Source organism: Coenobita brevimanus, chromosome 61 (genome assembly GCF_032717465.1).
Source record: "Coenobita brevimanus isolate Jiangsu-jjx chromosome 61, ASM3271746v2, whole genome shotgun sequence".
NCBI lineage: Eukaryota > Metazoa > Arthropoda > Malacostraca > Decapoda > Coenobitidae > Coenobita > Coenobita brevimanus.
Window position 1 is genome coordinate 37,142,788 of NC_137014.1, and position 12,547 is coordinate 37,155,334.

General features: G+C 41.4%; 1 protein-coding gene across 1 annotated transcript in view; it reads right to left on the reverse strand.

Moving 5' to 3' along the window:
- Dora (zinc finger SWIM domain-containing dorado) overlaps nt 1–12,547 on the reverse strand; it is a 97,355-nt gene that overhangs the window by 66,763 nt on the left and 18,045 nt on the right. The window contains exons 6-9 of the mRNA XM_080275503.1: nt 11,980–12,175; nt 11,087–11,336; nt 9,168–10,285; nt 5,751–5,946 (exon numbers count right to left, since the gene is read on the reverse strand). Of these exons, the coding sequence (XP_080131629.1) occupies nt 5,751–5,946; nt 9,168–10,285; nt 11,087–11,336; nt 11,980–12,175 (1,760 nt within the window). The remainder of the gene's footprint in view (nt 1–5,750; nt 5,947–9,167; nt 10,286–11,086; nt 11,337–11,979; nt 12,176–12,547) is intronic.

The following is a 12,547-nucleotide window of genomic DNA, read 5'->3' on the forward strand; positions in this document are numbered from 1 at the left end:
TATTCAGTTCAGTAAATCACGTTTTCTTACTGAAAGATTTCCTCCCTGTTAGTATCGTCACGTTCTAAAGCTGTACCTACGATTGTTTCCAGCACAATGGACGAAACTCATCATACTCAAATGTGGACTTCGTTTCCCAACTTCCCAACTGAAGATTAGGTTAGGTTACATTATTAGGTGCTGTTAAGCTAGGTTAGGCCAGGTTTAAACACTTAGATTAGAACAGTGTCTTCTGCCATTACGCTAACGAATCAAAGAGTCGTCACACAGAACAGAGAAAAACAGCGGGAAAGATTTAACAAGAAATGTTTATTTACCAACCCAGAAATAATCAGAAAAATATAACAGACTATCAGGATGAACTGATTTGGTAAGGTGCTTTTACTGCTTATAGCAAAGCGTATGTTTACCCCCCTCAAATACTCAATGTTCGTGAGTTCAGAAATTTGTGTGCTCCCGTGGCAGACCTTGAAACCATTTTTTCAAAGTTATAAAGTCAGTTTCTTTTTCTTACAGATGTGAAAAGACTCGTCTGGTACACCTGGCTTTTTTCCCTCCTCCTAAACCCATCTTGTGATTTGTTATGATTCGTGAAAGAAAATTAGGGGCATGTTACATTAGAATTTAAACATAAAGTTAGGGTGCATGTTACTTTAGCATTTAAACATATCGGCGAAAACATCTGGGATGAAAGGACTGCCGAGCTGTTTGGGATGGTAGAGTTCGCAGTTTTTATGGCTCTCCCTAACTTAACGTTACTGACATCGGTACAGTAAAGCATTGTTCAAGGCTAACAGCCATAAGGGGTTAATGGAATACATTATTGTTTGTATCAATACTCTCTCTTTCACACACACACGAACGAACACAAGAATGTGCAATAAATGTACACTTAACTGTAAGGAGCAGAAATAACTGTATGCTCTGTCGGTCCGAAATGTGTTGGGAAGCGACATCGAACAAAGAATGTGGAACTGAATGCCACCTTACGAGAACACGTGAGATGAAAGTATTTTTTCTTATTAGTAAACAATTGTTCCATTTCGTCCCCTTTAATTGTGAAACTCGTAAATTTTCGTCCAAGCATACAGCCTAATAACCTTACCAATTCAATTCATATTCTCTAGTTTGTTTTTGTATTTTTCTAGTTTGTTTTCTTATTATCATAACGTTCCTTAAGCTTTACCTACGTTTGTTTCCTTTATAATGGAAGAAACTTGCTCCTAATTAGGGTGCATGTTACATTAGCATTTAAACATATCGGCGAAAACATCTGAGATGAAGTGGCAGGCCGCCTGACTGCTTGAGATGGTAGAGGAGGGTCGTGAAAACATACCAGTGACCTTCGTTCCCTTCCCATAATTGTTCACAGTTTTTTATAGCCCTAACCCAACATCCCTGACACCGGTACAGTAAAGCATTGTTCGAGGCTGACAGCTATGATGGGGTTAATGGAATGCATTATTGTTTGTATTAATACTCTCTTTCACACATACAGTACACTTAAGAACGAACAAAAGAGTGAACAGTAAATGTAAGAGGAATAACAATGCTCTGTTGGTCCGAAATGTGTTGGGAGGCGCGATACCTAACGAAGAATGCAGAACTGAATGCTAACTTACGAGAACATATGAGATGAGTATTTTTTTTTTTTTTTTCTGATTAGCAGACATTCTTGTTTCATTTCGTTCCCTAAAACTAGGAAACCCATTACTTTTCGTCTAAGCATACAGCCTAAAGACCTCACCAATTCACTTCATATTCCTCCAGTTTGTTTTCTGTGTTTTTCTATTTTGAGGGTAGTAAATTACCTTCTCTTGCTGAAAGATTTTCTCTTTTATCACGTTCTTTAAGCCGTACCTACGATTGCTTCGGGCATAATGGATGAAACTCATCGTACACAAAAGTGGATTTAGTTTCCCAATTTCCCAACTGGAGCCCAGGTTAGGTTAGATTAGGTTAAATTATTAAGTAGTTAAGCAAGGTTAGGCTACGTCAGGAGTATCAGTTGCCTCACCAAACTCCATCCTACCACCCTTGTGATCGAGTTGTGAGCAGGAGGTGTGGGTGAGGGCAGGGTGAGCAAGACTCTCTCTGGTTTATCCATGCCTCTCTCCCTAGAAACTGTATGCTTCCTGTTTAAACCGGAGCTATCGTACGGATAATTCTATGAATTACTGTACCACTGAACCATTGGGTCACAGCCCGGATATACCGAAAGCTGGATAATCCGAGCCTGGATAATCGAGCTTCCACTGTACTGCATAGTTATACATCTACTCACCGGCGAAAAACACCTAACGCTAGGCACCGACAGAAAATAAAAAGCACCCAAGGTCGCCAGATGCTCACAACAATGATAATAATGGCAATCTGGTGGCAGACAGGCAAGATATTTCACGCCCCACATCGCTAAATGTGTAAGACAATCACTAAATGCACGGATTAGTACCTTTTCTAACATATTGTTAAACGCGAAAATCGCTAACTTGAAACACACTAAATGCGAGAGACCACTGTACTAGCTTACGCCGCTTTCTGTCGATATCCATGGAGACATCAGAAAAGGAAAAATAAACATCTTTAAATTACTGTATTCTCAAGTACAGTACTGTAATGGAAATTATTTATAAATAATCCATCATTCATCCACCATCCAATCCTATGTTTCCTCATGAGGAGTGTGGAAGCCCAGGGCTAGGCAAGTTGGTCCTGACATTTAAGACGATAATGATTGATTTTAATTATTTATTGAGGTCCCTTTCTCTACAGTCTCATACTTCTAAATAATTACTACACGTCACCATACTAGATCTGAACTCCCCAAATTATTCTTGACTGTCCCTGAGCAATAGTTCTGAAATTTCAATTAGTTCCGTTTAGGATTTGCCATTGTCGTACCGTAACTAACGAATTCTATCTATCTATCTATTGCCAGACACCTCAATCCCATTTGGGGTGGCCACAAACAAATCGCCTCCAAGTCGCCCTGTCCCCCGCCATTTCACTACCCTGCTCCCAACTCACACCCCCCTCTCTCATATACCTCTCCACCCCATCCCTCCATCTCATCCTCGGCCTCCCCCTCCCTCTTCCCCCCTCCACCTCACTCACATACACTCTCTTCGTCAGTCTTTCACCCTCCATCCTCTCCACATGGCCAAACCACCTCAGAGTGTTCCTCATAACGCTCCCTATCACATCCACATCAACACCACAACGTTCCTTTATATCCTCATTCGTCAGCCTATCTCTCCATGTGACTCCACAGGCTCCTCTTAAATAACTCATTTCCACTGCTCTCACTCTTGACTTGTGTCCTTCCAACAACGTCCAAGCTTCACTTCCGTACGTTAGAGCTGGTATCACAATACTGTCATGTAGTAACTTTTTCACTTCCATGCTCACTTCCCTGTTTCTTATCACTGCTTTCAAAGAACCAGCAACCTTTCTTCCCTGCTGTACCCTTTCAAGCACGTCTCCCTCCAAACCTCCATCCTTATTCATCACACTATCCAAGTACTTAAACGTACTCACATTTTCCAATTCCTCACCATCCAACCTCGCTGTACATTCACTGACTTCACCTCTCTCAAAGACCATCACTTTACTCTTCCCTACATTCACCTTCAAATTCCGTTTCTTACACACTCTCCCAAACTCATCCACCAAGCCTTGCAGCTCCCCTTCGTCTTCACTCAACAACACAGTATCATCTGCAAACAACAGTACAGGGAGTTTCCAAACACTATCCTCTCTCACCAGGGCCACTCCAACATCCACTACCCTACCTTGTACCTCTTTTATTACCCCACCCATATACAGATTGAACAACCATGGAGACATGACACATCCCTGTTTCAACCCAACTTTCAAAGAGAAAAATTCACTTAGTTCACCATCCACACGCACTGCAGCCTTCGCACCATCGTACATACTCTTCACAGCATTCAACAACTTCCCATCTACTCCATATATTCTTAACACTTTCCACAATCCTTGTCTATCCACACTGTCATATGCTTTCTCCAAATCCATGAAAGCCGCATACAACTTCTTTCCCTTCTCTAGAAACTTTTCAACTAAAGATCTAAGAATGAATATCTGATCTACACAACCTCTTCCCTTCCTAAAGCCTCCCTGTTCTTCTCCAACTAATTTCTCTGTTCTTTCTCTAACTCTGTCAATAAGTATCCTACCATACACTTTTCCTACTATACTAAGAAGACAAATGCCCCTATGATTACCACACACTTCTTTTTCCCCTTTTCCTTTGTACAAGGGAATAATTATACCTGACTTCCAATCTTCCCATAATTTTGAAATACGCTGTATACCAGTACTTTGGCATTTACTTACTGTTTTGTAACAATTTTACATAATACATTTCACTCTGAAAATATACTGTATAAGGAAGAGTACATGTATTATCACCAACCGAAATTCTTCTGGATACCATGCTCTGCTGTTGCTTCATGGGGCGACTGTACACAGAAAATCTAGAGATTTTAATACCTCACTGCTATAACAAGTTGCAAGAAGGGAAAAAATACATGTAAAGGCTTGCACAATGCCAAACTCAGAATTATAAAAATACTGCCAGCTGTAGCAACAAAATTAGGTCTCATTATGTTGCATGATCCCAAAGTCAGTCTTCAAAATGCTATGTATAGCAAAAGCCTCCTTACACTTATAAAGCAAAGTGCAGGTGGGACAGCAGAGAGGTTCTACAGATACTCTTTCAACAATGACTGCTGAGTGGTTTTGAAGAAGCTGGCTAAATGGATGCCAAGAGAAGTGACCTAAAAGTTCTGTCCAATTTGTGAACATATCTCCAATTTCATATTTTAAAATCTGCTCTAACTCTATGATTAAAATCTGCTCTAACTCTATGAGTTAAGAAAATACCTAAAATTTCACTCTCTCTCTAATGGTAGCCTCAGAGTCTTTAGATGGCAAAAAAAAAAAAAAAAAAAAAAAAAAAAAAGCTTCTGGCACATCTCCTATGACTTCGGGAGAAAAAAAGAGTTGCCGAATGCTGTGCTTTATGAAACTTAGGTTCAGCTATGATAAAATGCAAATTTCATGAAAACTTAAATTAAGACATGCATTTGAAAGTGAATGCAAGAACGGGCCAAAATACAAAAACTATTGAAAAAAATTAGATGAAAAGTATGTTTAAATGGGAACTAAAAGAGTAACATTCATTTTTCTGTGACTAAAAATCAGTACAGTGCCAATTACTAGAAAGTACTGAGGGCACATACTTCCGCCAATGCCGGATCCGGATCCGCCCCCAAATTTAATCACTTCTTTCTTCGCCCATGGCCAACCCTTGCACAAAATTTCACTGAATTTCATTAAGAACTTATATTGCGTGGGATACATAGGAACGGGATCCGTCCCAAAATTTACCGTAATTCTTCCTTGGCCCATGGCCCACCCTTCCACAAGATTTCATTGAAATTCATTGAGAACTTTTGGAGATATCGTGTGGACAAACAAACAACAAACACAGGTACATACATAACCTCCTCCAACTTTGTTGGTGGAGGTAGTAATTGAAATCAGCAGAATGAATATGGACTGAAAGTAAAAACTGCAAGTGCTGTTCCTGCTGCTGCCATGGGCTCACCTTGTTCGTGAACCTTGAGGACTGCAGGAAACTGGCCAATTCTGTAAGGCACTCTCTTTTGCTGAGGTTGTATATGCTTGTGGAGATCACCTTTTAGGATGTAAATAGAACTCACCAGCGATCACAAGAGCATCAAAGAGGAACGAAGCAAGCATAAGTGGAAGGAGAGCCTCGCCACGGGTCTTAAGGGATCCAGTGCGCATCCGCTCAGCCTTGTCTCGGATGACAGCCAGTTCTGGAGGACCAAGCGGGAGTCTCTTCAGCAGTGATACCAAATCACTCTCCTGATTGGCCAACTTTACTTCCAGTGGCTGCAAAAACATAATGTATAAAGTCAATACAATGTCTGTTGTGTACATACAGTTATACCTAACTTAAAGGACCCCTCTGTACTGGACTTTAGATATAACGGACCCCCTGACCCTACCAAACAGCTTATTATATACAGAACAAAGGTCCAGTATGGGGAGCATATCCAGCAACCTACCAGGCAACTTTGTTATATACTGAACTCAGGCCCAGTATTTCCCCTTTTCATTATTATCTACTGAAATGAGGGCCAAAATCAGTTCTGTATTAATTACTGATTTATTATACAACAACTAACACAAGCTAAACCCATACAACACTGACTATTGACTTCATATTTGTCCTACGTGGGGTACCTAACAGACAATTTCTTCATATATATATATACCAACCAAAGGCATGGAATAGAAGGTCCCTATCGGACGTCTTATATAACAACTACCAGATATATATACTGTCCATCCTTTCCCCCTAATTAGTCCGTTATAATGAGGTCTCACTGTAGTTACAGTATGGTCTGACTGTAGTCATGACTTAATATTTATTTTGTGGCAACATGGTATGCAAAATTACCCCTCAAAATATGAGACAACACACTCAAGTCTAACAGTACTGAAATAGTTTTCAACAAATCACACATTAACATGAAGCAAGTTTAAAAGTTATCTTTGCAACAGCACAATACTAACAGAGATATGCTCTCCTCATATTGCAGCAGTTATTGTTAAAACTTTCACTCAGTAAATACTTTGGTAATCTGTGCAGCGAACTAGGGTGGGAGGGATACAGGGTAAAAAACGGAGAAGGGAGTGATGACAGGTCATTAAAAGCATGGAATCTGTGAACTGTCTAGATTAACTATAAGGTTTTAAAACTGGTGAAAGACATTTGCATACCAACTAGAACAAGATGGGAGGCAAACAATCATCCATCTAATACAAAGTGATGTGTCTGTCTGTCTGCTATGGTATATATGGAAAACCCTTTTCTACATTAAAAAAAATTTCATCATAATCATTATCCTGACTCTGATTCCAACTAAAAGCTCATCATGTTAACCATACTCTCTAATTAACCAGTGTTTGTGCCACTGTTCAAAAATGAAGATGAACGAAGTGAGTGCAAGAATTATCCTGGCATTAGTTTTTGAGTGTCGTGGGGAAGGTATATGAAGAATTATTATAAAGTAAGAGAGATATCAGAAGTCCTAGTGAGCAGAGAACAGGGTGGCTTTAGGAGTGCCAGAGAATGTGAAGTGAGACAGATGGTGGAGAAGGATTGTGAGAAAGACTATAAGGTGGTTATGGCATTTATGGACCTGGAAAAAGAATATGACAATGTTGACAGAGATGGACTGTGGAAGGTGTAGATGGCAGATGGTAAGCTGCAAGGTGCCATCAAGGGTTTTTATGATGGTAATGAGACATGTGTAAGGATAAATGGGCATCTAAGTGAATGGTTCACGATCAATGTGGACGTGCGACAAGATTGTGTGATGTGCCCATGGTTGTTCAATATTTATATATGGATGGGGTAATGAGAGAAGTGAAAACACGAGTAATGGAGAGAGGGATGGCACTGGTAATGAATGGTGATGGATGGAACATCTCAAATTTGTTGTATGCTGATGATGCAGTGCTACCTGCAAATAACGGACAAGAACTTGACAGGCTAATGCAGAGTTTTGCTGATGTCTGTGAGCATCGTGCCTTGAGAGTAAATGCAGAAAAGAGTAAAGTGATGGTTACTGAGAGAGGTAACTCCCACTGTGATGCTTCAGTGAATGGAGAGAGACTGGAATTGGTGAGAGATTTCAAATACCTGGGTACAGTAATACAAATTATAGGAAAATGTGCAAAAGAAGTGGAAAGTAGAGTGACAAAATGAAGGAAAGTAGGTGGTGCTATGAAGCCCATGATAAAAAACGGAGACTTGAGTGTTGCAGCTGCGCAAGGCTTACATGAGGGAGTGTTAGTGCCAATTTTAACATATGGATGTGGGACTATGGTGTGACATGACAATGAAAAGTCAAGAGTGAGACAAGAGGAGATAGGACTGCTGAGGAATGTATGTGGAGTACAGAGAGTGAATAGGATGTGAAATAATGTGATTCATGAAAGATTTGGAATGAGGAAGTCTGTGGAGAGACTGGATAACAACAGAGTGGTGAGAAAGGTATATCTGAGCTGATATTAAGGAGGAAGGAGGTGAGGCAGATCAAGGAGAAGGTGGAGGCATATGATGGATGAGTGTGAGGAAGAGAGGTATGGAAGTCTAGGGGACTGACAAGAGATTGAGCTGGATGGATGAATACTGTAAGAAGTGCACGATCAGGGACTTGGTACTCCCTTTTTAACGTGACAGCGTTCAGATTGACTCTATCGGATACATATATATGAAGCTACAGAATGTGGTGAAAGTTTTTGGCATATCAGATATAGACAGGATTCCAGGGGCTTGAATGATCAGTCAATGGAAGTGTGGCCCATTGAAGTGGGCAAACTTGGGCTGTCTGGACATTGCTACTCCTCATCCTGCCCTTGGGTGGGAAAGGTCCGGATGATGATGATGATGATGATTATAGAATCCAGAATGGGAAAAAGAAAGCATAAAAACTAGCAACCAACTACATCCACTGGTATGGATGATTCATCACTTAAGCTTCCAATATTCTCATCTCACACCCAGTTCATCCACTGCCTAAATATAAGCAGGGAGTAATCCTTGGGATGTGCTTCTCCATTTACACCTCATCCATACAGTTCTGTCATTTGTCAAGAATGAAAACGCATCTCTGCAAATAGCATGTGATCTCATGCAGAATAAAGCAAAAGCTTCATAGGCTACAGTGCCGACTGAAGGGATATGGCTAGTGTAAATTTCATTGGCCACTCAAGTGACACCGCCTTTTACTTCTCTGATTTACTATTTCATCCATCTGTTCCCCTATCATCAAATCCTTTATTGCCCCATCAGCATTACAGAAGTCTCAGGTAAGCTATTCAGTCCATATATATATTTAAGATGAAGGTGACCCTTACTTCAGAGAAACATTAAGGGGCACATTTGCTTGGAGTACCTTAACCCACTAAGTACAGTACCCAACAACCATATGTTCACTACAGAGTTATCAACCAACACAGGAAATAGTTTTCTGGATTAAAGGACATCATTTGGCTTGTCAAGCAAAGTAACAATACTGGCATATATTACAGAAACTGACCTTTGTTGAAGCTGGAGGTCGGGCCATCTCGAGGCCAAACATGGCCACCTGGAAGGCAAGGTGGGTGTGTTCAGGGTTCTCTGCTAACACAGTGCAGAGGAAGGCACATTTTCCTAATGTAGCTGAGGCCAAACAGGTCAAGTGGTGAGAGGCAGGGTTGACCTTTTTGCGTTTGCCCTTGGGTGGTGGAGGAGGCAAGTCCACCATCAGGTTAGGAGGGTTGGCTAGCAGCTCGTGAGACAGTTGCACTGCTAAGCCTGATGCCTCCTGCAGATGCCCATGAGCATGGAGGCCCTCTGCCCTTGCAAAGAGAATCTCTAGGGGGTCCTCCAACTTTTTCAGGTTGTTAAATATTTCTAAACCTCGTCCACCTATACCTTCACCACCAACACCACTGCTTCCATCACCAACCTGGTTGGCATTGTATAAATAGACATCATATTCATCAGACCCATGGGCCTCTCTGGGTCTTTGGCTTCTGCTGCTACCACGGCTCCTCTGAGGTCTGGCTGGCTCAGCCACACCAGACCAGTCAGATTCCACACCCCCATCATCAGGAGACGATTTGTCTCGTTCTTCTCTGGATCGGCCAAAGGCAGATGCCAGCCCAAGGACTGGCATGGCTCGTTCTTCCCTGGAACTCTGGCGGGAGACCTGACCAGAGTCAACTTGTTCTGGTGAGCGGTGATCAGGAGGAGAGTCACTATCATGGCCAACATCATTGTCACAGAAACCCTCACTACTGACACTGCTACTCCGGTGGCTGCTGTGACGTGGCCCAGTCAGGGCAACCGCTCCTGCCTGGTTTTCGCCATCACCAGGATTACCAGGGCTGATAGGCACTCGCCGCTCTGATGGTCGTTTGGGCCCTGCATGGGAAGCTGGATTCCTGGGGTGAGGAGCAGAGATTGGGGCAGTCTGTGACTCATGGCGGGAGTCATGTCTAAAGCACATCACAGGGCAATAGTAACGGGAGGCAGTACGGGAGTATGTGACACCTGGTAATGGATAGTCATTCCAATCCAACTGGCATGCTTCTATGGCGGGCTTGAATCCGGGAAAAACATCACCATCTGTCACTCTTTTGTTACTACCACTCCCACTACTGCTCCCAGCTTCTGTAAAAGGAAAAAAACACTATAAAAAAAAAAAAAAATACTGTACTACAGCTAATTCTACACTGGTGCATATGTTAATTACTTTCTTCATACCATGACAGCCGATATAGCCAATAAAACAATACAAAACTCAATGACAAAGGAACTACCTATATAATCCACATTATGGCTGTAATATACCGATCAGCTTCTGGATTCATCTTCTACCTTTATTTGAAAAGGTACTGTACAGTATTTATGTTAAGTGTATGGTACAGTACATAAAAAACTGACTGTATACTAATGTACAAGAAATTCATCTTACATCCTATTTTCCATCAATTTATTATGTAATGTTTCAGCCACTGGCTGCTCTCATCAAATATGGTACCATAAGCTCTCATTTATCTGGCATAATTCAGCCAATCCCTAAGCCGATAAAGCAAAATGCCGAATATTGCATAGTACCTCCCATTGGCTCAATATTCGACATCAAGCCAGATATTGCATTACTGTCCGTCTCGAATCTCTATCCTAAAAGCTTTCCCATGAGTAAAAGATGAAAATTATGCATAAAATACAATAAAATAATGATACAGTACAATACAGTAATATAGCACCGGCTGGTTACCGTTAACAAGCTGGTTGATACATCTCAACATCTGATTATGCATAGAACCTTCCGTTACGTCCTGTTTCAGAGCTGGATATTGCATAATAGAGTCGAGCCAGCAGCGCCAGATATTGCGTTGGGCTGGATATTGTGATGAAGGATAACTGACAGTTTACTGTATATCACTATCATTAATACAGTACACTTACCTTTACTCTTGGCAACTTTTTCAAGAACCTTGAGATGCCATCCCTTAAACTGGACAACAAGCTGGTCACGCTCTTGGGGTGAGAGGGCTGGATTGAGGGCAGCCAGGCGCCACAGGACCACAATTTCATCACACAAGGAGGAGCACGCATACTGGCTGCCATGGCTATTGGAGTTCATGTTGTTCTTTCCACCATGACCTGAGCTACCCATGTGCAGTGCCACTTTTGTATTCACCCACCACACTAGGATCTGGTCCAAAGAAATTCATCATCATTGCCTATTCCCTCTGCCCTGAGAGAGAGAGAGAGAGGTGGGGGGGAGGGCAGTGTTTAGTTAGGAATGCTAAATATGTGAGCAGTGTTGCTAGGATAACAAACAATAATTTGGTAAACATTATACAAGAATGTCTGAAGCCAAACTGAGGATATCATTTTGCTGAAAGACCTTAGTTTAGTGAAATAGGTGGTATCTTAAAAAATGTCATAAAAACAGGATTTGAATCTACATAAAACAAAACATACACCCTTGAACTAAAGTGACCAGAAACTGGATACAGCAATCTCTCATATCCCGTATATAGTGGCCAAGGAGGGTGCTGGATAGTGACACACTGACAGATACTCAAGTAGTACCCCCCAAAGTGGCCTAACCCCCTATATAATCCTATACCTGTGCTGTATAACTGTTCAAACACAGAAAAGTACCCTTAAATTCTGTAATAAGCATGGTAAAATACCAGTGTACAGAAAGCTGCCAGGAAATTGGCATGGCTTTCAAGTTTTAGGTTTCCCAGCAAATTTTTCAGAAATTTTCTATGAAAGGTAATGACATATGTTGGAAAAATCCAGCAACAGATAACTGATTTTTCACTGTATTCATATTAACCCAGTACCTTTTCAGTGGCTAAGCATTCCTCAGTGATAATTTCAAGAAGCGGGATGGAGTTGCGATCATTTCTCTTGAACATTTCTCGCACAATAGAGAGCAGGTTCCACATGCCCTCTGGTTCACGTCCTCTCAGTGGCCGCAGAAGTGATGCCCATTCAGCAGCCACAGGGGGTGCCGTTGAACTCAGGTAGTTCACATCACTGTTGGGTACAAAAACATCCTGCATGTGAAAGGATAAAACTTTCCATGTTAAACTTCAGCCCCCTATATCTCAATGACAAAACAGATGATTGGGATCTACTGTAGAACAGAAGAAGGAACTCATTAAAGTATAAAAACAATCAACAGTGACTAATGAAATGGGCATGACATATATTCACATGTAACACATGCCTTCCAAACTCTCACTCCATCTTATTGGTTCTTTCAAGAGGAGGAATTTCACTTTGTCTGACTTACATCTCTGCAACACAGAAGCAAAGACTGACTAAGGAAACACTGCCCAGCTCTGCACCCTTATTAGACTCAACCACTCATGGCAAGAAACAGGTCTACGTAACAAGGGTCAGTTC